At 42.1% G+C, this 25,685-nt stretch overlaps 1 protein-coding gene across 1 annotated transcript; it reads right to left on the bottom strand.

Annotated features, from left to right (window-relative positions):
• Nucleotides 1–4,152: 4,152 nt before the first annotated feature.
• Nucleotides 4,153–24,015, bottom strand: LOC139298746 (protein tweety homolog 3-like). The gene is made up of 14 exons (XM_070921501.1): nt 23,890–24,015; nt 17,595–17,791; nt 13,402–13,513; nt 13,079–13,299; nt 12,394–12,489; nt 12,165–12,237; nt 11,954–12,029; nt 10,858–10,913; nt 10,560–10,652; nt 10,270–10,362; nt 10,038–10,174; nt 7,936–8,109; nt 6,003–6,078; nt 4,153–4,287 (listed from the first exon to the last, which is right to left on the bottom strand). The coding sequence occupies exons 1-14, from the start codon at nt 24,013–24,015 to the stop codon at nt 4,153–4,155; spliced, it is 1,665 nt and encodes a 554-aa protein (XP_070777602.1).
• Between the last annotated feature and the right edge of the window lie 1,670 nt (nt 24,016–25,685).

The following is a 25,685-nucleotide window of genomic DNA, read 5'->3' as shown; positions in this document are numbered from 1 at the left end:
ACTCTATTCTACAGTTTCTAGATGGGATGAAGATCAACCTGCACACTTTTTAGATCTATCTATATGAGATCCATAAAGCTCTGGTGTCAGAGTTTCACAGATCCACCATGTTTGTACAAGACATGTCGCACAACTCCTCAGTACACCATGCTTTACTCACCAAACATTTCTTGCCTTCATCAGGGTGGTGCCTGAGGCTGTTTAACTTTACGGTCATCTTTTTCATCAAAAATACTATTTACTAAATCTCATTGTCCTTAAAACCCCCTTAACATAAATAGACAAAAGAAACACCTGGACATAGTTTTATATTTTAATTCTGAGCTTATTCTCTAGTTGGTATCAAGTGTTATACATCATATGATTCAGGGGAACCTACCCTTCCATTCTGGTGCAGTGTCAAGTCACCATCGTGAATTACCTTTGTGTGAGCATACCATATTTGATATAAAAAAACGCCTCAATAACTCCATAGTCAACCAATTAAATGTATTTTTTTCAGTGTGAAAAGTTGCATTTAAGTGTTTTTAAAACTCCCTGTAAAGTTTGGTGCAGATACATATTTTCCTCAGTGAGTTACAGATTTGGTGTTCCAACTGGTGTTCACTGTTGAACACTGATGTCGGGCGTTGTGGTTGGATAGATCCTCAGAGATAACACTGAGAGTCCCCATGCCACCTGGATTCACATATTTGTTACTACACTGATGCTGATTAGATCCAGTGCTGCTGCACACACACACAGTCTGAAACATTCCTTATATTATAGAAAAAGTGTGGATGTGCAGTCGAGCTTGGACCTTGAATGATGTGCTTGCACTAAAAAGACCACTAGGTGGAGATAACTAAAGACAATTCCTCAAGATTGTGAAGTCCGGTGTAGTTTAATGATACAAAGTGAATGCATGGTATCAAGCACACTCACCTCCATGTATACCTTAATAGATCTAAATGGCATCAGTGAGGAGGAACAGTATTTATTTATAAGAAAATGTGTATTTAAAGTAAATACGCGAAAGAGGTATTTCAGGTATGTTTGACGTTCTTCTGATCATATTTGATATATCATATTTTCTGTCCCTCAGCTATTTCTTTATAATAATATCATTCACATTAAAAAGAGCCCACAGTCTTGATCAGTACGTTAAAGTTGCTTTAATTTCTTTTTTTAAAACATTTATTCCAGGCTGAATGATCATTACCACAGTTTTGACATGTACATCATTAATATCTTAGTTAAACCATCAGAAAATAAAAACAGCCATAGAAAACATTGTTTGTCTGACACACCTGGTCAAAGGTGTATTTGAAGTCCTGTTAAGAACACGCTTACACACCAACAATACTGACCCTTACACACCGAGCGTGGATCTTTTTTTTTTACCCTACCAGATTTGTTAAATCCCAGAAAGCATTGCACAGGAATTCAAATACAATTTTAAGTCCGGCGTGCAGACTACACTGGAATAGTTTTATTAAAACATAGCAAGACAGAGAGTCATTCACCATTAATAAGAGAGGAAAAACGCTGCTCTTGCCTTTATTCTCCTACAAAACAGCTAGCTATTATTTTATCTTTAAAGTTTGATTTTTACAAGACAGAGAAAAAAAAAAAAAAAACATGTTGTGATATGAAGAGTGTTGTAAGAGTTTAAAAACATTATGAAAGGCCATTAATCAGTGACTAGTCCCACAGATCTTAACATCGTTTGCATCGATGGTGCAGAAAACACTGTAAAGTACTAGACCATAGGTAGCATTGTTACCATAACATGGACATTTTCTTTCTAGTAAAATCACACATGTAAGATTGTCTCGCTAATACGAGAAGTGGTCATTGATTATTAATAACATATTAAAATGCTGTACAGGAGCGGTGGTTGAAAGGTGTTTGAATGTTAGGGCTCTGCTCGCTCAGCTAATTACTAGATTCCAAGTTTCTCTGAAATGCAGTTACTACCTACTACATCACCCATAATGCAAATGGTTATCAGTGTGATGTCACAGCCGTGGGAGGGCGTGTAGTTACTATAGCTCTAGAAGTGAATGTAAATGAGACAAAAGTAGGGAAAGATGGGTTTTATAAGAAACTGTGGTGTGTGTGTGTATTGAATGTGGATGTCTGTACAGCATGTATGTGTGTGTATGTGTGTATCTGTGTGTGTTTCAATGTGTGTGTATGAGGGCATGCGTAGCGTCTGTGTGGAAATGACTCTGGCTAGATAGGCTGGCCCTTGCTTGCTGCCAGTCAGACACACTGATCACTGTACTTACACACAGTAACACTGAGATAGAGCAATAGCCAATCACGCTGCAGTGATGTCACACACACAGGTTCACGAATACAGTTTTTATACACTGTACAGAGAGTTTTAGAGCGGGAGGAAAAAAACACTGGCAGTGTCCCAGGCAGTGTGTTTTACTTCTCCATCTCGCAAAGTCACCTTGAAGAGAATTTGTGCTTGTGGGTAAAAAAAGAGAACGAGAGAAAAAAGACTCTCTAGCCTACTGGTGGCTAAAGGTCAATCCAAGGTCACCAGTTAACAAAATAAAAGCATGGGAAGAAATAAAGAGAAGGAGAAACAGAACACTACAGTTGGTCACAGTATCACATCCCCAATTTCAGCTTATGATAAAACATAAAAAAACACCCACTTTCCTTCATTTTGAAACACTTTTATGTTACATTATTAATCAGGGACATGATTTTTTTTCAGGTTTTGGGACACAACTTCCACTAAGTAATGATGGGAAGCGGTTTTATTTTAATATTCCTGATCACATCCCTGAATGAAAACAAAACAAAACATTAAAGTGACAAAAACGTTTCCGTCCCCCCTCAGTCCTGATCGTCGTCTGGGATCTTGACTGGCTTACATAGCACCTGGCAAATGTGTAGTCGCAATTTTCAGTGAGTCTTAATTCCATTTCTGTCCATCGCTTTCCTTTTTCAAGTGTCTTTCCCGTTCCCTTAGTATTTACAGTCAGAAGGAAAACATTCCACGTGAAGTTTTTTCCCTTTTTTGAGACATCTGGAGGCAGTAGGAGAAGAGGACAGAATCAGGCATCCCTCATTATTCAGTTTTTTGGCACAGGTTGAGCCTTCTTATGTCCCTTGTCTCTCGCTCCAATTCCCAAAATTACGGTTATTCCACAACAGGATTCCTGGCTCATAATCAAAATGCATTAATCGACACGTGTACTGTATGTGCACGTAAACAAATATGGAGAGAGACATGGACACATTTTTCAAGCTCTCGATTCAAGTCTTAGTTAGACGACAATGTTAAGCTAAAGAGAATGTGGATGTGTTGGTACTGTTTCTATCTAAACATGGCTTTCTGATTCACTGGCTTATCATTTATACAGATGTGTCCGCCTATTTGTGTGTGTGTGTGTGTGTTTGTATGAGAGATACAGCAAAAATTTCCATGATAAACACGCAGCACACCACATTACCAGTAATGATTCAACAGTCTATTTTTTATGAGGAGTAAAGCACACATTTACTATTTACAGCTCTGTACAGTGTGTGTGTGTGTGTGTGTGTGTGTGTGTGTGTGTGTGCACTTGTTTGTGTGTGAGTGTGTGGTCTGTGTGCATAAGTGTCAGGGGATTGAGTGGTGAGAGTGGCGTGGCTGTCTCCACTGGAGGGCAGTGTACGGATCCAAGTGGAGGAGGAGAGAATTGAAAAGTAGAAGAAACTGGAGCGGAGCCAAGGCGCTTTAACTGCTGTGCATTGTGGGTATGTGGGTTGATCCATCTCGGCAGTGGTGGAACGAGCAGCTCGGGGTGTGTGTGTCCAGTAAGAAGAGGAGTAGAAATTATGACCCTCTGAGATGAGTTTCGGCTTTTTAAGTTTTGGATAGTTGTGGGTGAGAAGTAGACGTTGACCTTCAAAGTGCAGTCCTTTGCTGAGGTGCTCGGTTGATGAGTTCTGGCTTGCTGTGTTGCTTCTGGTGAACCGGTTGGTGTTGGTGAAATTCAGTGGACCATGACAAACTGGGATCCTGTTGGTGCTTTAAACGCTCAGCTCTGGTTGAGCTCTGGTTGAGCTCTGATTGAGCTCTGGTGAGCGATGAGTTGGATCTTGTTATTGGCTGTGAGAACTGGATTCAGGCAGTACTGGGGTGGACTGGTGCGGATCTGGTCTCTAGTGGACTGAGGACTGTGGTCGTGCGGTGGGGTGAGGCCGGCTAGCCGGGTCCAGTTGGTCATTGGGAACGGAGCGTCGGTTCTGGTCTGGTCGGTTGGTGGCCAGGTACTTTGCTCTCATACTGGAGGTGTACTGAAGACATGGAGGACAGTGAGGACAAAGGGGAGGAGGGGGTGACAGAGGGAAATATGTTGGGAAAGAAGACAACCAGAGGGAGAAATTGAAGTGGGAAACAATTAGAAGCAGGAGGGAAGATAGGAAATAAAAGACAACAAGACAAGAAGGGGAAAACATGTGTAGATTATGATCAAGCCTTATTTACACTGAAGAATAAAAGGAGTAATGTAGAAACAGTCTCACAGTTAAATCATTTACATCATATCAGGAAATGTGATTGGTTGTAAGTGATAGATAGATAGATAGATAGATAGATAGATAGATAGATAGATAGATAGATAGATAGATAGATAAGGTGATGATGTGTGAGGCCACACAGCAGAAATACTTTGACCAGTCATTTGGACAGCCGGGGGTTTGATTACAACAGTCATTCATTATATTACAGCTGATTAGATCTGGATGATGTTATTGTAAATTAGCAGATGTGGTCCATTTGGTCAGTGGTTTGTAGTTAGTGCTCTAGTTCTGATGTAGTAGGTTAGCCTGGTATGAGTTAGTGGTCTCTTGTGAGCAGCTAGCTAGTTACTGTCGGAGGTCTCTGGTTTCCACATCACTGCAGACACTGATGACGGGTGAGCGCTCTGGCACAGGACGGCGGCCCGGTCGACAGCCCTGCCTAAGAGTGATGAATCGTGGCCATTTTGGTGGCTGCTACAGTTCAACAGTGGAGGTGGGAAACATGTGCTCCTGTGGCTGTTTAATGGTGAAGGGTGAGGGGGCACAGAAACAGTGGACAAATACACCTCGACAAGAAAATGCACACATAGACACACTGTGGGAACAGGGGGGAGCAGGAACTTTAGAGGTTTGGGCTCGAGTTTACTCAGGGGCAGAACTGTCAAAACAATTTCTGCTTCACTGCAGGTTACGGCCAGGTGACATGGAGCAAAGACTGTATCCTAAAAGGTGTTCAGAAGCAATAATGCTAGATTTGTTGATTAAATTTAGTCAGTCCACGGCATTGTAACCCCCAGTTGATACTGCATGGAACAACATCCACAACTACAGGCCCAGCAGCACCTTGTGAAAGCCAAAATAGTCAACCTGTTTGTGGCAAATAGTTAAAACAAGAGGTGCAATTCAGACACCTGCAAGACTGGCAGAATTATGTCTTTTGGTATTGAGGAAGAAGTTGATCACTACAGTTCTAAATATTAAAAAAATCCAAGTTCTCTCAATGACGTCTCTGAGCTGGTCATCTGCTGTTACGTGGTCTACAAGTTCTCCTCACATGGCACTGACAGCCACAGTGAAACCAACCAGACTTTTTACATCAGAAATAGAGGCCAACTTTGTGTCTAACATGACCCAACAATTACACTTATCAAAAGAGACAAGCCTCTCTTTTGATGCAAGTGCAAGTCCTACTAACAACAGGCTTCTTTTCAAACTTCCAGTTATCCCAGGCTGCCAAAATGACCTTCATAAAGGCGACCCATGATCACGGTCTAGTTTGAGCACAGAGTACACTTGCAGTGGTGTAGGGATAGGGGACTACCTTCCAATATCCACACTAGCATGCTATAAAAACATCAGACATAAGTACATTTATCAACACCTTCATTACATTCTAAAATGTGGGTTCTGTGGTTTAAATATTTCCCAGCTGCACTGTGGGTATTGGAAGATAGTGGAGGGAGAGTGTGTTCTAGAAAGTGTGCACTTACAGAGGGTGGAGGGGACTCCCTGCCAATCAGGGGGGTGTTCTCACACCGAGGGTTCTGAAAGTTTGCGTTCTGGCTCCTGCATTATAGAATAAGAGGTTACTGCATGTGGTTACCCTGCCACTGGTGTTCAGTTGTTGAGCTGCCGATCTGTTTTTGATCTGTGGTCTGCTCAGGATTACGACTTAATGACTCTCTGACAAATGGCCTTAGTAATAATTACATGTCAGGGACTTAAGCTTGGTGGTGCCATATGGCCAGGGGTTAAACACCTCTGCCACGGTCCAACATAGTTAACATTCTTTCTTAACAATGCACAAAAGACAAACATTTAGTCTCACAATAGGACACTGGCTCAGTGAAATTGTACTTTTATCAGTGTGGGGGCCCACAGGACACTGGCCTTAGGCACATATTTGCAAATGTATATAACAGTAATTTGTACTAAATTATTAAGAAGACTTTGAAACATAAAATATTTGTTCATTAAGCTTCAAATGTCCTTTGCGAGCACAATTTAAAAGGAAGCCAAATGAGAGCTATTTCCTTTCCAGTGCAACTGATCATTGATGTCAACCGTCAGACACCTACAAAATTTAAGTAGATATAATAAATGTCTGAAAAAAACTGAAGGAACATGGTTCAACTAACTAGTATTAATGCAAAGAGATGCAATATGTAAGGGGGAACACCATAGTTCCCACAGGAAAATAAATCAAAAGTGCCTGAAACAGTCCAAGGTTTTTAAACTAGTCGAATGTATGTTTACCCAGGTAGCTTGATATAAACAACACAGATTGATCATTGTTCAATGTTTAAGCTCTGTTTCAGTTTAAAATAAAACATAAGAAATGTATACTTAAAGGACAAATAAGTGGTTTTCTATGTTTTGGTCCATTAACTATAAATGTATAGTTTACATTTCTGCCAAACCATCTTCCAAAGTATGGGTCTACTGTAAATTATTGAACTCATTTCCTAGGATTATGTGAATTTGATCCATTGGCAGCTGGTAGTCTTGCTGCTGGCAGCGGACTCTTGTGCTTGAATGTCAAATTCCACAAGCAGGACAGGAAAAATCAATGCTCACAACTGTATAATCATGCAACGACAGCTTAACTTTGACTAAAAAGCAAATATGACCACTATTCTTCACTGTCTCTCAGGTATGGACCAAAACTGACTATCTGGCTATGTGGAAGGGAATAAATCACTCTAAAACCCTATTGTATGCTTTGGAATACAGTAATCAATATTGTTAAGCATACATGGTTTGTTAATGGCCCAAAACATGAAAAACATGGTCCTTTAATGGTCCAATAGGCTCAAAATGCCACATGACTTTCAGAATACAGGTGTTGTCTATTTTCCTATTTCTTGCTGCAGAGTTACAGTTCTTTCCTTAGCAGCAAACACCACATAGTACTTCATAAGCTCACAGCTAAAATAGTGGCAAGCAGTGGCAGATTAGGGATATGTATGCTTATTTCTCTTCTATATTTTTTTGTATCAGAGCAAGCAGTCCTGTGGCAAACTGTAACAGGTAGCAAGCAGCGTGAAATTATTAACATATGCTATGGCGAGTGCAAACCTGAATTCTCTTTTAATAGGGTTTACTGTGGATTGAACTGGACTTAACACAGTGGACTGAAACAGGCAGGCTGGCTGATAAAGCAGGCAGCGTTATTTCTATCAGCATCAAAGGGAAAGCTAGTGAAGGGTTCAAACTCGCTGAGTGACAAATATTGCTGACAGTGTGTCACAAAGGACATGCGAGCCATACAAAGCAAAAAACTAGCTATTCTAACTTATCATATCGCAAGCAGTGAGCGTTTCTATGCTGCTAGCCTGGGTCACGGGGGACAAGCATCAGCTACCTATGGCAGGCAGTGTATTGATCCTGCTAGCCGCTAGCTAGCGGTGGGTGCTAACTCACATGTATTCAGTGACGGGGGCATTGCTGACAGTGTGGGCTGTAGCGGGCAGGCTAGCTTCGCTACCGTAGCTGGAGCCACAGCTGTAGAGACTGGGCATGTGAACGCGGTACAGGTTATCGTGCACACCGCCCCGTGAGGCACCCGACTCGTCCTCTCCGTCTTCCTCATCCGTCCTTCAATTGGTCAGGGTAAGGGCAGGGCACGAGAGGGCATGATGGATAGGAGGGGAAAAGGTAGAGGGGAGGGAGATCCGAGAGAGACAACAGAGTGTAAACAAGTGGTTGAAGAGGAGGTTAGGTGAGGGGAAGGTGTACTTGTACTATGTGGAGTCCCCTGATACAAAACGCTGGGTAAGGCCATGCCTTCAGCCCCAAAGCAGCTGAACAAGAAGAAAAGGAACATGGGCAGCATTCATCTACAAAGTACCACTACAAGTACAGTGGGGTCTCTAATATCACTACACAGCCCAGAGTGGACCCAAGAAGCTGTTTTTTGTTGCTGTGTGTTGTTACATAATATTAAACTGTATGAAGATCGTAGAATCTTCGATATTCTCAAAGTTCTCTTAATACGTAGAAACATGCAGTCATTTTCTTCATGCAGCCATCCTCTATTGACATAGAGGATTCTATAATAATTACTGTCCATTTCAAATTGTCCAAACAGAATCAAATTTCAAAAATCAATTTCCTTTAAAGTACTTCATGCATCACTGAGTGCTCCATGAAACTTAAAGCAAAAACATCAGGGAAAAAAGGAGATAATATGGCTGGTTTGGGCAAACCATTTTCAGACATAAAATGGTCAAAAATGTAAAACGGCCAGCAACGTAACAGAATGAGGCATCAAATAAGATATGTGCTGATTTGGAAGTTGGATCTCTGGCTACAGAAATGCACTGGCTTCTACAATGTACGGGTCAACCACAAAATACATGCTCATGTGCATATGTTATTGAGACTATTTTTTTTCTTCTTTGTTGTTTTTGGGAAGGCTGTCCACATACTAACAAAGTCCCATCAAGTTGGTAATGTTTCAAGGAAGTAAAGAGGGAGGGAGCTGTATGAAGAACATTTCAGCGGGGCCCGATGTTAGCAGAGACAAAAGGCACAAAAGAAGTTACTGCATTGACTGGCCACCAGATAGAGGTGTTTCACTCAGGCAACCAACAAAAGAGCTAAGCTGTGCAGCCCATCAAACAGACTCAGCAGTCAGCACAGTCAGCCTAATAAGCAACCAACCCCATGAGCAGTTATTCTTGCTGAATTCAGGGATGTTATGAATTATTGTTTAATACCTGCTGGGCCATACATTAGAATTGCTGGTAATTCACACCCAACAAATAAGCGTAAAACACCACTATTGTGTTTCAAATTCAGATCGTTCACCAGAGTGAAACCCGTCACTGCTCTTTGCACTGATTTTACCAAATAATTATTTGGTTGTTTGAATGGCTATTTGTACGGGCCGTTTATCGGACCATAGGGTTGTATAATTTCCTTAATATCCACCATCATTCGCTGAAGCCCAAAGCATTTCCAAATCAGGACAGGGAGAGAGGAGGAAGGGACGGAACAGAAGGAGGAAGTGGGGCACAGAAAAAAAACAACGTGGTGATACACAATCTAACACAAAACTGGTGCTCCCAAGTCCACAGCGGAGAAAAGAAAATGAGAGACATGTACAAACAGAAACAAACAATCAGCCAGACTGGCAGTGCTAACGGCAAACAATAAAATAAACAAAACTTGCAGAGAAAACTGGATGGATGCAAAGACAGGCAGGAAGATGTAGGATACAACAGCTCAGGAGGCAAATACATTTAAAGAATGACATGCATGGGCACCGAGTAGATTCTTTCTGGGTCTTTCCACTGTTTTCAAGTCATAAGATGAATTTAGTTAGACAATTAAGAAGTTAGGACTAGTAACATGTTAGCTGTTAGTGTACAGATTAACTAAAGAGATATATGTAGGAATATTAAGGTTTGTGCGAGTCTTGTGTGTGTTTGTGAGAGAGACTGTGTGTGTGTGTGAGCGTGTGTGTGTGTGTGTGTGTGTGTGTGAGCGTGTGTGTGTTTGTGTATGTGTGTGTGTGTTACCTCTTGCCAGGCCAGGTATGTGGCACACTGCACACAATGGAGGAGAACATCAGAGCAGTGACAAAGGAGAAGAGAACCAGGTAGATGAGACCCTCCACCCCGTCATAACACAGCCCAGTCAATGCCTGAACGTAGTCCTACATGGAGAGAAAGAGGAGAGGAGAGTCAGTTGTTCAGAAAGTCTTGGATTTGAGGACTTTTCTCCTCTAACACAACACACAAAGTGACTCACCATGTGTAGGCTGCGACAGTCGACCAGAGCAGTCAGCTGGTGAAGACCAACCTCAGTGGAATTCAGTACAGACTGGATTTGCTCGAGACTCCCCTGCACACACGAAGCAAAGGTTTCACATGTATGCTCAAATATAGACATCCGCCTTCATGTACATCCGCACACACCAGATAAACACGCGTGTGCTCGCACTTTTATAGCTGCCACTTTCATCACGCTCCCACTAATGCAAATCTACTCATGTGTGAAAATAAAGACCTACAGATCATTGCGCACACAAGCACACAAACCTTGGTGTTGGCATAATCACGTGTTGCTGATCTCAGTAGCTCTGCCACATCATCCTGCATCTCCACCAATGCTTTGTGACTCCCTGACAGCCTCTACAAAACATACAGAGAGACAAGAGACAAAAAACACACACACACACACACACACACACACACACACATACATCTTTTGGTTATTTAACTGAATAAAATTAAAAGTTTAAGCAGGTAAATCACCTTAAATGAAGGAACCAAAGAGAAAGGTATTTTGTAAAAATCAAAAATCAAAAGAATAACTCCAACAGGAGGGTGAAGTTACCTGCTGGAAGGGGTTAATTTGGCCAGAGCTGCACCTCAGGTAATACTGCAGAATATCTGAGAATGTAGCAATAAATACATGTCAATAATAATACATGCATTTAAAATATATAGTTTAATGAAAGAAAGGAAAACACTGTCAGTGGATCTATAAAGCTCAGTATCTCTGAGGCACGGGGCAGTATTACTCAGGCATAATTGTGTGTGTGTGTGTGTGTGTGGTGTGTGTGTGTGTGTGTGTGTGTTACAGAGGCAACATCTGTGCTCTACAGAGCGGAAACAACTGACAGACAACAGAACTCATTAGATGAGTGCAAAGAGGGAAGTGAGGGAGGGAGAGGAAGAAAGGGAGCAATTGAGAGGTAAAGAGGGATATAAAAGGATGAAGAGAGAGAACAAATCAGATAATGATCCTAAGTGAAAAAGCAAAAATGTGCTCTGAAGATTTTACTTTCTACATTTGGGACGGGCACGAGGAAGAGCGAGCGGCGAGTGTGCAGGATTGCTGATGCATTGCAGTCAGCAGAGAGAGAGTAAGAGCTTTTAGATACCAGAGTGTCAGTCAAACACAATCCCCTTGGATACACACTCATACACACACAAACGCACACACTTGTTTCTTAAAATAGAAGCAACATGTCAGGGTGAGATTCAACTGTCAGAGTGGAAACTAGAGTTTATTCAAGATGTTTCTGCTTGTTTGTAAACCTACAGTGTCTGCCTACGATCAGCACATTGACCAATCATCGCTTATTCCTCCCTTCTTCTGTTTCAAATGAATACCACTAATCACACAAGATAACATGTGTTGTCTTTCTGCAGCAGTGGAGCGCCTAAGTCATCCCTAGTTGTCATAAATCTGAGCAGTTGTGGAATTTTCTTTTTATGAAATACTGGACTGTTTCGCCTCTTCAGTCCTTCAAAGAAACAATCTAAGAAGGAAAAATGTGTCTTTGGTTGAACTGCTCAAAGGAATAGACATATTTAACCTGTGACACATGTGCATGTAGACTAATTTGTTTTTGCAATTAAAGGCTTTGGAGACACTGTTTTCTAGCACAAAAACCTTGAAAGTGGCTATTTTCCTGTTTGCATACCTTGGTTGATGACAGCGTTTTCCTTGGTTACCCGGGTGATGTAGGTATCCGGGGAAACGCAGAAGTCGCTTGCTGACTGTAAGAGGGTAAGCACACATGACACATCAAGCTACAGTAATATCCACTCTGAACACACTCGCTCGAGCAGTGGGAAAAGATTACATCATTGCAGAGCCAGAGAGCTTGACGATGTTGCCATGGTTACACTTACAGCAGCAGCAGCCAGTTCCAGGCCGAGAGACCCCCAGCTGATTATCAGAGTCAAAACCCCCAGCAGACACACTCTGAAGGACAAAAAAAATACATATCTTTAAAGTCAATATTCAGCTTAACGACATGATATGCATTACACAGTTTTAACAGACACAGATTCAAAGTCTAGAAAGGATTTGGCTCGTCCAATAGGAGCAACTTTTGGGGTATGATGTGAAGCAACATACCCAATCAGAGTGCCTCTAGAGTTGCGTATCAGTCCAAAGAGCACCAGAAGACAAATGAGTACATCAAACAGCAGCAGGCCAAGGTACCCCAACCACCTGTAAATAAACAAATTTACCAGTGTTTCATACAAATAGGAGGTATTCCATGATAATGTAGTGTTTTTTGTTTTGTTTTTTGCCTTTATTTGATAGTGATGGCTTGGGGAGTGACAGCAAATATGGGAGAGGGAGAGAGGGGACCCAGGACCCAGCCCACACGGCACACTCCCCCCATAACAACGTTTTCAACACATCAGCCACAAAGAAGAGGGTCGTCTTTCGAGGCTGAGTTAATCAATCCTTTAACATACACCATGTAGGACATTTCACATATACCAGGGTCACAATCAGATCCCCAGCTAAGGTTTTGGACTCACAAGGTTATAAAGCAAAAAGTGGCTATTAGTTTAGTCACTGTGCTTTCTACTGTTTCAGTGTTGTTGCTATGGTGCATTACCAACTTTATGGCCACACTAGAGGGGTTGATTTTAATGGTTTTCACTTGCACTCTCCAGCTTTTCTGAAAGGAATTGTAATGTAAAAACATCATACCATAACTGTGTTAATTCCCTCTGAACAGATCAGTTGTCAGTTTGATCCAGCAGATACTTTGCATTACAAAACACAATTACTTGTTAGTACTGACCTGTAAAAATCAAAAGCCTCCGTCTTGCGGGCCAAGTCCTCCAGGGAAATGTCAGTGTTGGACCAGAAGGGAACATCTACCATCAGCCTCACCAGCTCGTCCAGCTGTCCCTGCAGCTTTTGGACGATGGACACATAGTCTGTCTGCTCCTGGAAGGCTGTCTCCAACTGGACCAAGCTTTCCTCCACTGTCTGGTTTAAGGCTAGGGCACTGTCTGACACCTGGACAGACACAGGAAAGAGACATTTACAGAGAAACTGCCATTAGACAATTTTTTTATTGGATTGTGAGAGAAAAGTGCAACAATACAGCTGATAACTCACCAGTTTCTCCACCCCGGATACGGTGCGGTTGGCATGACGGAGGGAGTACGCCAGACGATTGGCTCCATCACTCGATTCCCCATTTCCGTAGAATCCCACAGCAATGCCAGCGCTGGGAGGCAGAAAACAGGAAGTGCCAAGTGTTACCACAATGACTAATTCAACCATCAGATGTCACCAAATTAATCAATATGGATGAATGAGTTCAATAATAGTTTTTTCTCACAGTGACACACGCACACAATACAAAACTGCAGCAAAGACAGTTATTAAGTGCAGTTCCTCTGCTAACCAGCAACAGGCAGCGCTGAGCTCTATGTTCTTTGCATTGGTGTCACCCTCAGGCTCGGGCAAGCTCAGGACTACCAGGAATGATTCACACACACACACACACACACAGAGTCTACACAATAATTGGGTCACCAGACCGCACATAATATGATCCTTCTGCAGCTCTGCATCCACATTCACACATGACACATGCTACAATATCTGAGGGTCCCAGCCCCAACACCCTTTCTTCCAAACCCTAGTACCACCATAACCACCCAACTCTACCACTTCCAAAGAAATCTCCTTCACACTGTCTTCTTCATCACATCTAACCCTCTTTCCCCCCTTAGCCCCTCCCCACTATGCTCTTATTTTCCCACTCACCCTGTAAAGCTCTTGTAGCTCCCTCCTTGCTCTTTGTGTACTGTATGTGTGCATGTGTGTGTATGACCGCACTCTTTATATTGATGATGTCTCTGTCTGCACACTAACACCAGACAGATTTGTAGAGGGAAATTTATGGCCATTGTTAAGGTAATTCATTCTAGCCCATTAGGTCTTGAGTAGCCCCGTGTTACAGCAGGTTCACACACACACACACACACGCCATTGTGTAGGTTTGTGTGTTTCAGAGCTTTACAATGGACTTCATGTGACATAAAACAACAAATACAGAGGGAAACAGACCTGAGAGGAACAGAATAAAGCCAGGCACAGAGGCATATTAATGTGCTTTGTATGTTAATGTAAATATCGTCTCTTTTATCGGTCCATATCCCCACCCATCCCTGCCTCCCACCATCTTACTCCATCCACCATGTCATCTCACTTTTAATAGTAAATCATCTCCCTCCACTCCTGTTTACTCATCCTCTTCTCTCCTACCACCCGTTCTCTCTCCCCCTCCTTTCTCTCACCAATTCCCTTCATCCATCCTCTTCTCTGTTCTCTCCATGAGTTTTATATTGCTGGTTAAATACCTGCTGCTCCTATCAGGGGATTTCATGACTTCATTAACCAACAGCTTAGGATATGAGACATAAAGGGGGGGGACGCAGTAAGACAAAAGTTCAGGAGTCAAATTATTGACAGCAAACACTAGCCAGCTTAGCTCTAATAAATAAGCTCCAACATAGAAAAATACACAAACAATACTAAGACATCATTTTTCCTTCGAGAAACAGCAACCTGTTCTGAATGATGCTAACTCGCAGAGATAGAGCGCTGCTTTAGTCTCTGCTTTAGTCTGAAATGGACTGACATCATAACGCTAAAAATGATTTGCTGTATCTAAATGGGCATACTAAAATGCACTCAGCTGGAGCTCACTAGATAAGATAGTAAATGTTGTGTTCAGTCTAAATTGGGTCCATGATGAGTTGAAGTCCAAACCAAACTGATTCACATTAATCCAAAATAAATGCGTGCAATTAGTGATACAGCCAAATGGCATGTTTTATTTTATACTATATATACACACACTGCTTTCCCATGTAACTCACACTTAATCCAAATCCTGACAAGTAGTACTCCTTAACATTTTCAAGAAATCAAACCATTTTTGTATGGCTGACATCACTGGCATTCCCGTGCTGGATTCAATTTCCCTACTTGCACCACCAGTAACTACCGGTGTCGCCAAAACAACCAGGACCGAAATGTTAGGAATTATAACTTTAAATAGTTTCTTTGTCATTGCAATAATACAATCAGTGTTAGAACTGTCATTTACATTCATTCAGCCACAGCCAGCCAGAGAGTCAGTTCTTAGTGCAACAACATCCCTGGCCTCATGCCACCTTACATAAAAATTATTACAATGAGTTCCAAGCAGTGTGGTTTATAGTGTCTAAATTTGGGGAAGAGTGAGCACAGGTATCAGATGAGTACTTGGTATTGGCAGAAACTCATTTGGCTCAGGAATCAGTATTGGAAGAGAAAAGGTTCGGTTGATGTATTTCCAATTATTTTTGTTATTGAGTAATCTCTTGATAATTTTCTAATTAATAAAAGAATCTTTCTGCCTAAAAATGTTTAAAAACCAAAGATATTAAATGTATTCTTGAGAAGCTAGAACCAGCAAATGCTTGGGATTTGTTCTTTAATTGATATTGCAAAATCCAAATTTCTGATTGATTTTCTGTTGATCGGCTAATCCATTAATCAACTAATCCTTTCAGCACCATATAGCGCAATAGTAAACAACCTAATACAAGACACAGCTTCTTCTATCTAAACACACTGCACCTGCACACAAATGGAGGAAGTCCACATGTGGCTGGCATTGTGCCAAAAATAAAATATGATGTCATATTAAATTGTGGACAAAGAGTCACATGAGCACGCCTGGGTGTGCACAGACAGACACACACACACAAACACATACTCAGATCCATATCAAATATTCAATAAGAAATATCAAAGCTAATCATAAAATATTAAAACCTGCAAAAAACCCTCTTCAGCACTGAGTCACGCGAACACACACACACACACACACACACACACAGACATAGCTCCCCGACTGTATAATTCATTTCTCGTCTCTGCATCAAATCTGCTTCTGTCTCCATGGCAACCTTTCTAGGCCAGAGAGAAGGCCGAACAGAGAGAAATAATAAATAACGGAGGGGGACTAACAGAGATGAGGAAAAGGGGAAGAGAGGGAGAAAATGTCTGGAGAGGGGAAGCACAAAAGAGTTGAGAGAGTAAATGAAAGAGAACTATTTTTTATGTTTGTGTGTGTGCGCGCGCCAAGAAGAGCAGAGTCCACACAGCCCCATTATCTGTGGGTGAAATACACTCTACCCTGCTGCTGGGTCACTTGGGTGAAAGACCTCAGAGTGTACACACAGCCTTCAGAGTCAGATAAACACAAACAGAGTGTAACCACCTGGCTGGCTCCCAGTTACACCACATGGGCTTTCGTCATCAAACAAGACTGAGTGGACTAAATGTAGGTAGATTTACAGTCATAATGTACAGCACATATGTCTGCTGCCGAGTGAAAACCTTGTATCCAAAATGTTGGCTTTGCAGAAAGTGTTTTCTGCTTGATTGCAATACATTTTTGACATTATCAAACGGTTTTTAAAGGGTTTCTTCAAACTGCCTTCCGTCTACTTCTGTTGATCATCCATTCTTCTCTCCAAACTCACAGAGAGAACATATCATCTTTCTTACTGACTTCAAAATGATTTCACACCACAACTGTAATATGCAGTTTACAGGGGAGAATAGTTACGTTTCCATTAAAACGTTTCAAGGAAAAGTCTGAAATGTCTGCAAAACAAAATGTAAATCAGTGCGTGTTTCCATGAACTAAAGGGCATAACAAGATTGCACAATGAACTGAGCTCCAGTAACCCTGATATATCATGGCATTTCAATGCTGTTTCAAAGCTAGGATGACATTTGGGTTTTCCTTTTCAAGAATGAATTTGGCTATTATAATCCACCTTTACAACACACTCTTTTTATCAGCTGCTATGGTGATAGAGACGGAGGTGACATGCAACAATGGCTCCCATCTGGACTCATGCATGCAACAGTGAAATGAATGCTTTGTCTGCGGCAGAAGAAGCAGAAGCAGGTACCATGATATCGAGGCTGTTTCCATCAGCCTTAATCGTTAATATGGGTAACTGTCTTTCTTTAGTGGTATGGTCTTTACAGCTGTACAGCAACAGGCTGTATTATACAGAGCCAGTCAATCAGGGTCAATCCTCCCCTTTCAATCCGCAGAGAAAAGTTAGAGTCTCCACTTAAGGCTACAGGGTAATTCCTTTAATTGGGGAGAATGATTAAATATATCAACCCTTACTCACTCACTCACTTTTCCGCAGGCGAACAAGGGGTTAAACACACATGGACTTATCATGAGTGTGTAGAGGTGTTACTCTTTGGGGATAACCTCTCACCTGCAGACGAGCGTGGCGATGATGACGCACCAGGCGGTGCAGCAGCAGTCAGCACTGGGCTGCTGGGAGTGCGAATGGGAGTGCGAGGACTCGTCACTCTTGCGTCGACGACAGCAAAGCCAGAATGAATAGAAGAGGAGGAAGAGGAGGTCCAGGCCCAGACACAGCAACGCCACAGCGCCAAGCAGCAAAATGGACTGGTGAGAAGAGGGATTGAAAACTATTAGTGGCAACAAGAAATTCATGATTTTATAACACAGTTTGTGTTACACTTTTTCAATCAGTACACAAATGCATCGTGTTTGAAAGTTGTCCTTATCACAACGAAGGGGACAATTTAGGAAGTGGGTCAAATATACAGGAAGCAAATTAGCTGATTTGAGCAGAAACCATAGACAGACCCCATGATTTCGTTTTTTCCTGTGTAGACAGACGCACGCAGATATACAAACTGTGTTCCTGTCTCCAGCTATCTGAGGCAAGAAAACAGTGGCTGTTAAATAGGAGTTTGATGGATACCATGAAAAACACATTTGCACACCATCAAACACACACACCTCCATGGAGTGAGCGGAAGCGATGCTGTTGGGGAGCTGTGTGCGCTAGAGACCCACCACACAGATCACACACCGTCTAAAAGCTTTGAAGTGTAAAAGAAGGAAGGGGTGGTGGGGGCAGACAGAAGGAGATGTGGAAGGGGGGGGTAAATTTGGAGCACAAAAAGAGACAGGCTGGAGGGACAGAAAAGGAAGAAGATGTGAAAGAAGATGACTGAGCTGAACACTAAAAAGGGAGAAATGGATAAAAACAGAGACGAGGGCTGTTACAGCAATTTGCTTGGAACTGATGAAATTTATTTATCACACACACACTGCAATGTTTTTCTTTTCCCTCTGGGGGTTTCTGGAAAAGTCATTGTACAGCAGGACCATGGAGACACAAAAGCACGTTTCTGGAAAACCAAAACCTCCACCTGCTAGACCACTTACATTAGACAAAGGAATTCTGCCCGCAGTTCTGCTCAGTCAGAAACAGCAGCAGTGTGATTGTGGGGACTCCTTCATGGATGATAACAAAATCTGACTCCACCTCCAAGATCCTCACAGACTTCCTGGCTTCCCAGGCTTCTAAACTGCTGGTTTTTGTGCTGACCTAATTTTTTCCTCACTACCAGCCAGCAATTTCCTCACCCTGCAGCAATTTATGCACCTCCACTGTAAATATGCATGTGTATTGTAGTGTATGTGCCAAAACTGACATCATATTCAAAAATGCATTCAGTTTTTTTGTTTCTAAATATATCAGAGATGTGATCTTGGCAACGTTCAACATAATATTCTGGGGCAGTGGTTCCCAACCTGGAGGTTGAGACTCCCAAAATGGTTCGCAAGATGAATCTGGGGGGTCACTAAATGGTGGTGGACAACCAATCGACTGACCCTGACTGCCATCTCAAGAGGTTTGCTGCTAGCATAGCTAAAACTGCATTAAGAATAATTGCATTGTTAATGCAAAATGTGATCTGTTGTTTATCTGAAAGATGTCTTCTTATCCCTGTGGTCTGATTTGACATCACCCTAGAGCCAGCTGTCACTAGCTTGTCTTTGAAGGCACAAATCTCTTTTCACATTGAAAAAGAATACAGCCTAATAAGGTCAGCATTTCCAAGTAAACTGTGAACTGTGGCAGATGTATAACCAGGGCACAGTATCAAATCTGGTGGGCTACAGCCAATCTGGACTGGCTAGTGGGTCACTAGAACACTACAGTAGACAGGATATAATATGATATATAATAGGATGTGACCTGCAGTGATGTAATGTGACATCCGAAGGGAGAGAATAAGGCTAATTTCCGAACAGCAGTCCAAACCACAACCCTCAGTCCCGGCTGAGGTATCAATGTACTTCTATTGTCCGAGGTCTTTAACTTACAAGCCCACAGCTAGGAGATATGAATTACAAGCATTAACATGAACTTAAAATATCCACACTGCTCAGGTGGTAGTGACAATCTGAGTTTAAGTACTATAAAGTGATTGTGGATCCCATGACAACTTGAGTTACAACTTCTACAATTATCAGAGAAGAATAGCATGCGTTTATGTGTTAACTCTGTGTTTCTGTCATTACCACATTATTGCCCTCTCAAGGGAATGCAGTTGGTAAATCAGGGCTGAGTGAAAGGAAACCAGTTGATTGCTTTTCTTTGACTGCTTTTCTCCAACAGGTTAAAGAAGATGAGCGGAGGATGGGAGGACAGGATCCTGATGGGAGAAGCAGGGGAGATAAGCTCTATGGATTCCTGCTCTCTGCTTTTTTTATCCTATGTTATTATCTGTAGGCTTAGTGCTAGAGACGTAGTGCTATGGTAAAGGCGCACTGTGCTCCACTAATGCATTGTTTGATCTCTTGTGCCTTTAAAATCATTGTTAGGGCTTAAATCATACAGAGGAAAAACGCAATAAGCTTTGCAGAATGAGAATGAAACCTCACGCCATGTATAACGATGGATGTTTTCATGACATCCATCCATCATAAATCATGGCACAGATACAGTGATACAGAGGAAAGTAATATGATACAGGAAGTGTATTATTTTCATTATGAACAGAACTTAGAGCTGAAACAATTAGTCAACCGATAAGACAATCAACAGAAACCTAACTGGCAAGCATTTTTTAGAAATTCAGCTTATCTTTGGGTTTTGTACTCTTGGTCTGATAAAACAAACATAACCTTTGGCTTCGGGAAATTAAACTCTGCATTTTATTTTCTATTTTCTGACAGAGAAATGGATTATCAAGAAAAAAGATGCATCAATAATGAAAATAAACCAGCCAGTAAATTGTATATAAATTGAGTAAATGTCCATCACAATTTCAAAAAACCCAAGTTGATGTCCACAAATTGCTTGTTTTTTATCTGACTACTAGTCCAAAACCCAAAGTACTCAAGCTGCTGTGATAAAACCAAGACGAGCAGGGAATGCTTACATTTAAATTGATTTTAACGATTAATTGACACAAAAAACATCAACATATCAGGTGCATATGAAGCAACAACAACTGATCTAGGACTGTTGATGTGGAGTATGAGCTTAATGTTAAACTTATAATCTGACTAAAAACAAGGTCTCTGCAGACACCTCACTCTCTTCCCAATGTGTATGATGGCCGCTAGATTAACTGCCGGGTCGACAAACCATCAGAGCAGATTAGGCTTGGATCAATTAGCTACTAATAAGCATGGTGAGCTTGGCTGTGCATGTGTGTGTGTGCACATCTACTCTACTGGAGATCGGCTTGCAAGCGGGAGGAGGGGCTTAATGTTAAACGCCCAGGCACAGTGATCTACTTTCAATCTGTCCATTTAAGTGTGAGTACGTGCGCGCCTGTGAATGTGTGTGCGTGTTTGAGCTGACAGGATCAATCACTTCCACTTGAGTGAGTTGTCCTTGCACTCTCTCTGCCTGTGTGTTAGCCTACTCTGTAGTGTGGCCTTGCGTACTATCCTCTCAACTTGTTTCTTGAGGCCTGACTGACCTCAAGGTCATTCTGCTAATATTCACCTGTACTACCGGGTCAAAGAGCGACCAAAATAATAAATCGGTATTCAGACAATCTTTAAACACAAAAAAGATTCAAGAGTGGAACCTTTTGCCTTTGATCCACTTTGATCCTTTTCAAAACGCCATGAGATAATGTCTTCCACTGTGCAAACTGTAGCATACTATTCAAAATACCAATTACAGACTTACTTTCCACAGCTGGGAATGTATGTGTGTGTTATTACAGGTCACGTGATTCCTCTGTAATGTTCTGCAGCTGTTTAACTGTGGCTGGTAGCTGACTCTGCGATTCTACCATAATACAAACAGAAGAACACACACACACACAAGCTATTCCAATGCCTTGCAGAACCTCAGGATAGGAGCTCCTATTTCAGCTCCTCAGGAAAAAAAATAAAAGAGTTTTCTTGCAGAAAGCCACGGCGTCAGCATCCCCAATAAAGTCAAAGTCATCAGAGACCAACTGCTCTTGTGAATGAATGCTAAACAGTTTTTTTTGTTTAGTTTAAGAGAAAAAAACGTCTGCACAGGAGAGAGCATGAGTGAGTGAGAGACATTGTGTGAGAAGAAAGTTTTGAGCAGCTTCAGAGCTCAAGAGCTGAATACAAATGAACCTGTGCCAAATCACATCAGAAAGAAAAACACTACACAGAAGAATCTCTTTCTATTGTGTGGGAGTGTGTGTGTTGTGGTGTGTGTGTTGTGGTGTGGTGACGGACAGTGCACTGAAGGACACTGTGCAGGACCTTGTTTGTATGTGTGTGTGTGTGCGTTTCTCAGCTGGATGAGTGGATGCATGAAAGCCTTTGAGACAGATAGACTGAGCCAATCTAAAGACGGGCTTCAGTGAAAGAGTGAAAGAAAGAAAGAAAGAGAGCATTCTTTCACAACAGACTACAGCCCTCCCCTTCCCACTCCCTCCCCCAATCCAATTCAACCTCCTTCTTCTTGTTCTTCTCACCCTCTATCCCTCCCTCTCCCTCCCCCCGTCTAGCCAGAATTAATGATTTCACCCTGAATAGAACCCCTATATTCACTCACACACACACACACACACACGCACACATACACACAACCCCTGAGGGAGATCTGTGACCTCACCTCAACAAACAACACTAAGTCCTAAATACGCACTGACACAGAAAGTGAATATGTACGTGACATATATACATACAGCATGATATACACAACAACTGTACATGCAGATAATGTACAAACAAACATATGATCATAGTGCAGAATGCTCAGTGACATAGAAACAGCCTCGTCTGCTAAAATATGTCAGGATGTAATTAGTCTAAAAAGGGGGTTCTTAAAATTCCAGTGGTCACACACATTGACACACACACACACACAAAGGCCCTTAGTTAAACATTGAATAGCTCGCAGGAAGTGGCTATTTGGCAATTTAGAAGCACCTCCCATGGCTCATCGAGCCTTCTCTCTCTCTCCTCTCGCCTCCAATCAGTCTCTTTTTATCTTTCTCACTCCTCCTCCTCCTCCTTTCCCTGCTTCTCTCTCCAGTTCCCATCTCCCTCCCTTGTTCATGGCCGTGGGTGCCTTCCCACGCTCAGCACTTGAACTTGCACGCCCTCCCTCCTCTCCCCGTACATGTCAGCAAACTACATTGAGGGGCGACAGCAGCGCATGAAATGTGCGATTCTAAACGATGCGTCTTGGCTTCATGTGGGTTCGCAAAGGCTGTGTTTTCTGGTGCAGAGACCTGAAAGTCACCTTGTTTGAGGATTCAAATGAAATGCAGCAAAACTGGGCCAAAGCCCCTCTTTGAGATGGAGCTGCTCTCTAAGGCAGCGCTGCCGACTCAGTCAGTGTTTTATCACAGAAATGAAATTAGTTTTATGCTTTTACCTAATTCTGATTGTTTTTCCATCCTGATTATTTTTTCAAATAATTGTTAATCCAATAAAATAGCAGAAAATAGAGAAAAATGTCCATCATAAGTTCACAAAGCCCAAGATGGTGTCCTCAAATTGCTTGTTTTGTCCAACCAACAGTGCAGAGCACATAGGTATTACATTTACAATGATATACAAGCAGAAGATACTTACATTTAAGAAAATGGAACCACACAATTTTTGGCATTTTGGCTTTATAAATTACTGTTAATAAACTGTCGATTATCAAATTTGGTACCCTTTGGGGAGCCAGGCAAGTGATGCCTACTCACTACCGCTCATCACAGGAGCTGCAAGTAGTTCATCCAAAGAGTGAGGTTCCCTTCTCAGATTGTCTCATTTTTATGATATTATAATTTCCTGAAGAGGTAAGACCCTCCAATATTTCTTAAAGAAAAAGCAAAGATTTGAGAAAATAAATACATTTTGTTTATGTAGCAGAAATAGTTTGTTTTAGGGTTTTTTTTAGGGGTTCCGACCCCCAGGCGGGGAACCACCTGACTAACTGATTCATCGACTAACAGTTTCTGCACTACATTTATCCATAACAATGAGGGAGCAGGTAGGGGCTCAGTGTCTTGATTCAAGGACATTTCTCTCTCTCTCTCACACACACACACACACACACAGCATTGATCGATGCAGGGAGGGAACCCACAACTCTGTGGCTGCAGTCACCACTTGGCCACTCTGCTGTGAAATTACAGTGTGGGCAGGTGGCAGGAGGTGGGATGATAAGGTGATGCTGCATGATGAAGGGGATGATGAATTCTGAGTGGGAGGCAATTGTTCCCCTGTACTTGTCTTACCTTCTGGTACTCAGAGTCCTCCGGTCTGAAGTCACTGCTCACAATCTGGAATTCCATGTTGAAATGAGGCAACCGGTGGAGCAGATTCACCCACCAAGGTGGAGAGTAGTTCACTACTGCCGCCATCCTGATCCAGCTACCTGCCACCAGTCACTTCACTCTCTAACCCGATTCCTCACACGGACACTGTGGAGAAATTCACGACCGTTGTGGGTTAACAGGGCACAGAAATGACTTTGTGCACAATTAACACCACCTGTCATGACAGGCAGAGCTAGAAAGCAGCGAGCGTCAGTGTCATTTCACCAAACATATTAAGCAAGATGAATATTCAGTATTCACAATTCCTGCTGCAAAAACTGTTTACCACCAAGACTTCAAAACCTGCTGCTATAAACTGGAGTAATTACTGATGACTGACATTATAATAAGGCCAATGTGATGAGTTATCAGTGATTAGTCACTAACAGGGGTGGGACAAACATGCCAATCAACATCAACATGCCAATATATTGCACACACTCGTTTGCCATTTGTTAAGAAATACACTTGCACACTGCATTATTAAGATTGTGTCCTATAAATGTCACATGGTAATTATCTCCTAGTAATTTGCATCGATTGAAAATATTTAAATTGTGAAACACAGGAGTATCCCTTCTTCAGTTCTGTTTTTAGCATGAAATTCAGTGACACACCTGTACATGTTGTGTGTGTGTGTGTGTGTGTGTGTGTGTGTGGTTAAAAAGGTTAAAACACTGCAATATGACATATTAGTTCATTTCAGCTGTCTTTAATTCTATGAAACTGGAAGTCTGTCATAATGAATTGGATAAATATGATCATTTTGTCATTTAAGGGCTATTTTCACAAAAAGTTCCTGTTGTATTGTGTGCTACAGCTCTCTAATACAACGTATTAGTGTCATAAAACAGCTCACTTGTCATCACAAACCATTAAAGCTTTGAGGGAATATTAGCCCTAAAATGTCATTTTAAATAGCCCATTGTAAGCGAACATTAAACCAATGAGGTCTTACTGTATTTGAATATACTGTACTGTGCATTACAGCACGACAATAGCATGGCTGACAGCTACCTCGCATCACCCAATTTACGCCCATACGACAAAACACACAGCCTTCGTGAGATAAAATGTGTTGTGGAGGGTGAAATGGCCGATATATCAAACCCGTCACACAGCCACGACTCTTTCTATTATACTGACTTTACTGTACCAACACACGTAGGTAGGTCAACTCAGCCGAGGGTATCCTCGCATATTCAAGCCGCAAGCCTTATTTATTCTTAAACGTCGGGTCAATAAATTGTTAGCAAAACCCGGATTAGCTAGCTTTATCCTGCTTTGTCCGTTAAAACTACCGCAGTCTCACGGAGTCGTCAAGGCAACGAGGAGGAGAAAAGGCAAGAATTCGCTTCGGGGCTGCAAGTCTGTGGACATCAAAGCCTCCGTGTTGGGGGATAGGAACCGTGCTACAGCCTACCTTGAGAAGCCAAAGCGGATGCAGACTCTCGTTCAGGGTAGTCTTGGGAGTCCGGGCCGGCGTGTATTTCACCTATTGTCTTCCCAGATCCGGTGGTGGATTTGAACACCACAGCCGTGCGCTGCTGCATCAACGCGGCCGTACCGAGCTAGCTGCAACGACCGAGTCGGCTGCAGACCCAACCACATTGAAAATAAGGGAATAACGGTCACATTTCACCGAGACGCCTTCTTGTTTTGACTACCTTTCCCCCGAGAGCAACAATGCTGAGGCAGATTAGGGGTTAAACTCG

The sequence above is a fragment of the Enoplosus armatus genome, chromosome 2, assembly GCF_043641665.1.
Source record: "Enoplosus armatus isolate fEnoArm2 chromosome 2, fEnoArm2.hap1, whole genome shotgun sequence".
NCBI lineage: Eukaryota > Metazoa > Chordata > Actinopteri > Centrarchiformes > Enoplosidae > Enoplosus > Enoplosus armatus.
Note: the sequence above shows the minus strand (reverse complement) of the source record. Positions and strands in the feature narration are given on the sequence as shown.

Bases quoted from the DNA above. Each gene is read 5' to 3' on its own strand.
- LOC139298746 (XM_070921501.1), bottom strand. From the start codon at position 24,015: ATGGCGGCAGTAGTGAACTACTCTCCACCTTGGTGGGTGAATCTGCTC. The intron at 17,792-23,889 runs GTAAGACAAGTA...TCTTCTCACCAG, and splicing joins AGGACTCTGAGTACCAGAAG to TCCATTTTGCTGCTTGGCGC. The intron at 4,288-6,002 runs GTAAGTGCACAC...CCATGTCTTCAG, and splicing joins GGGAGTCCCCTCCACCCTCT to TACACCTCCAGTATGAGAGC.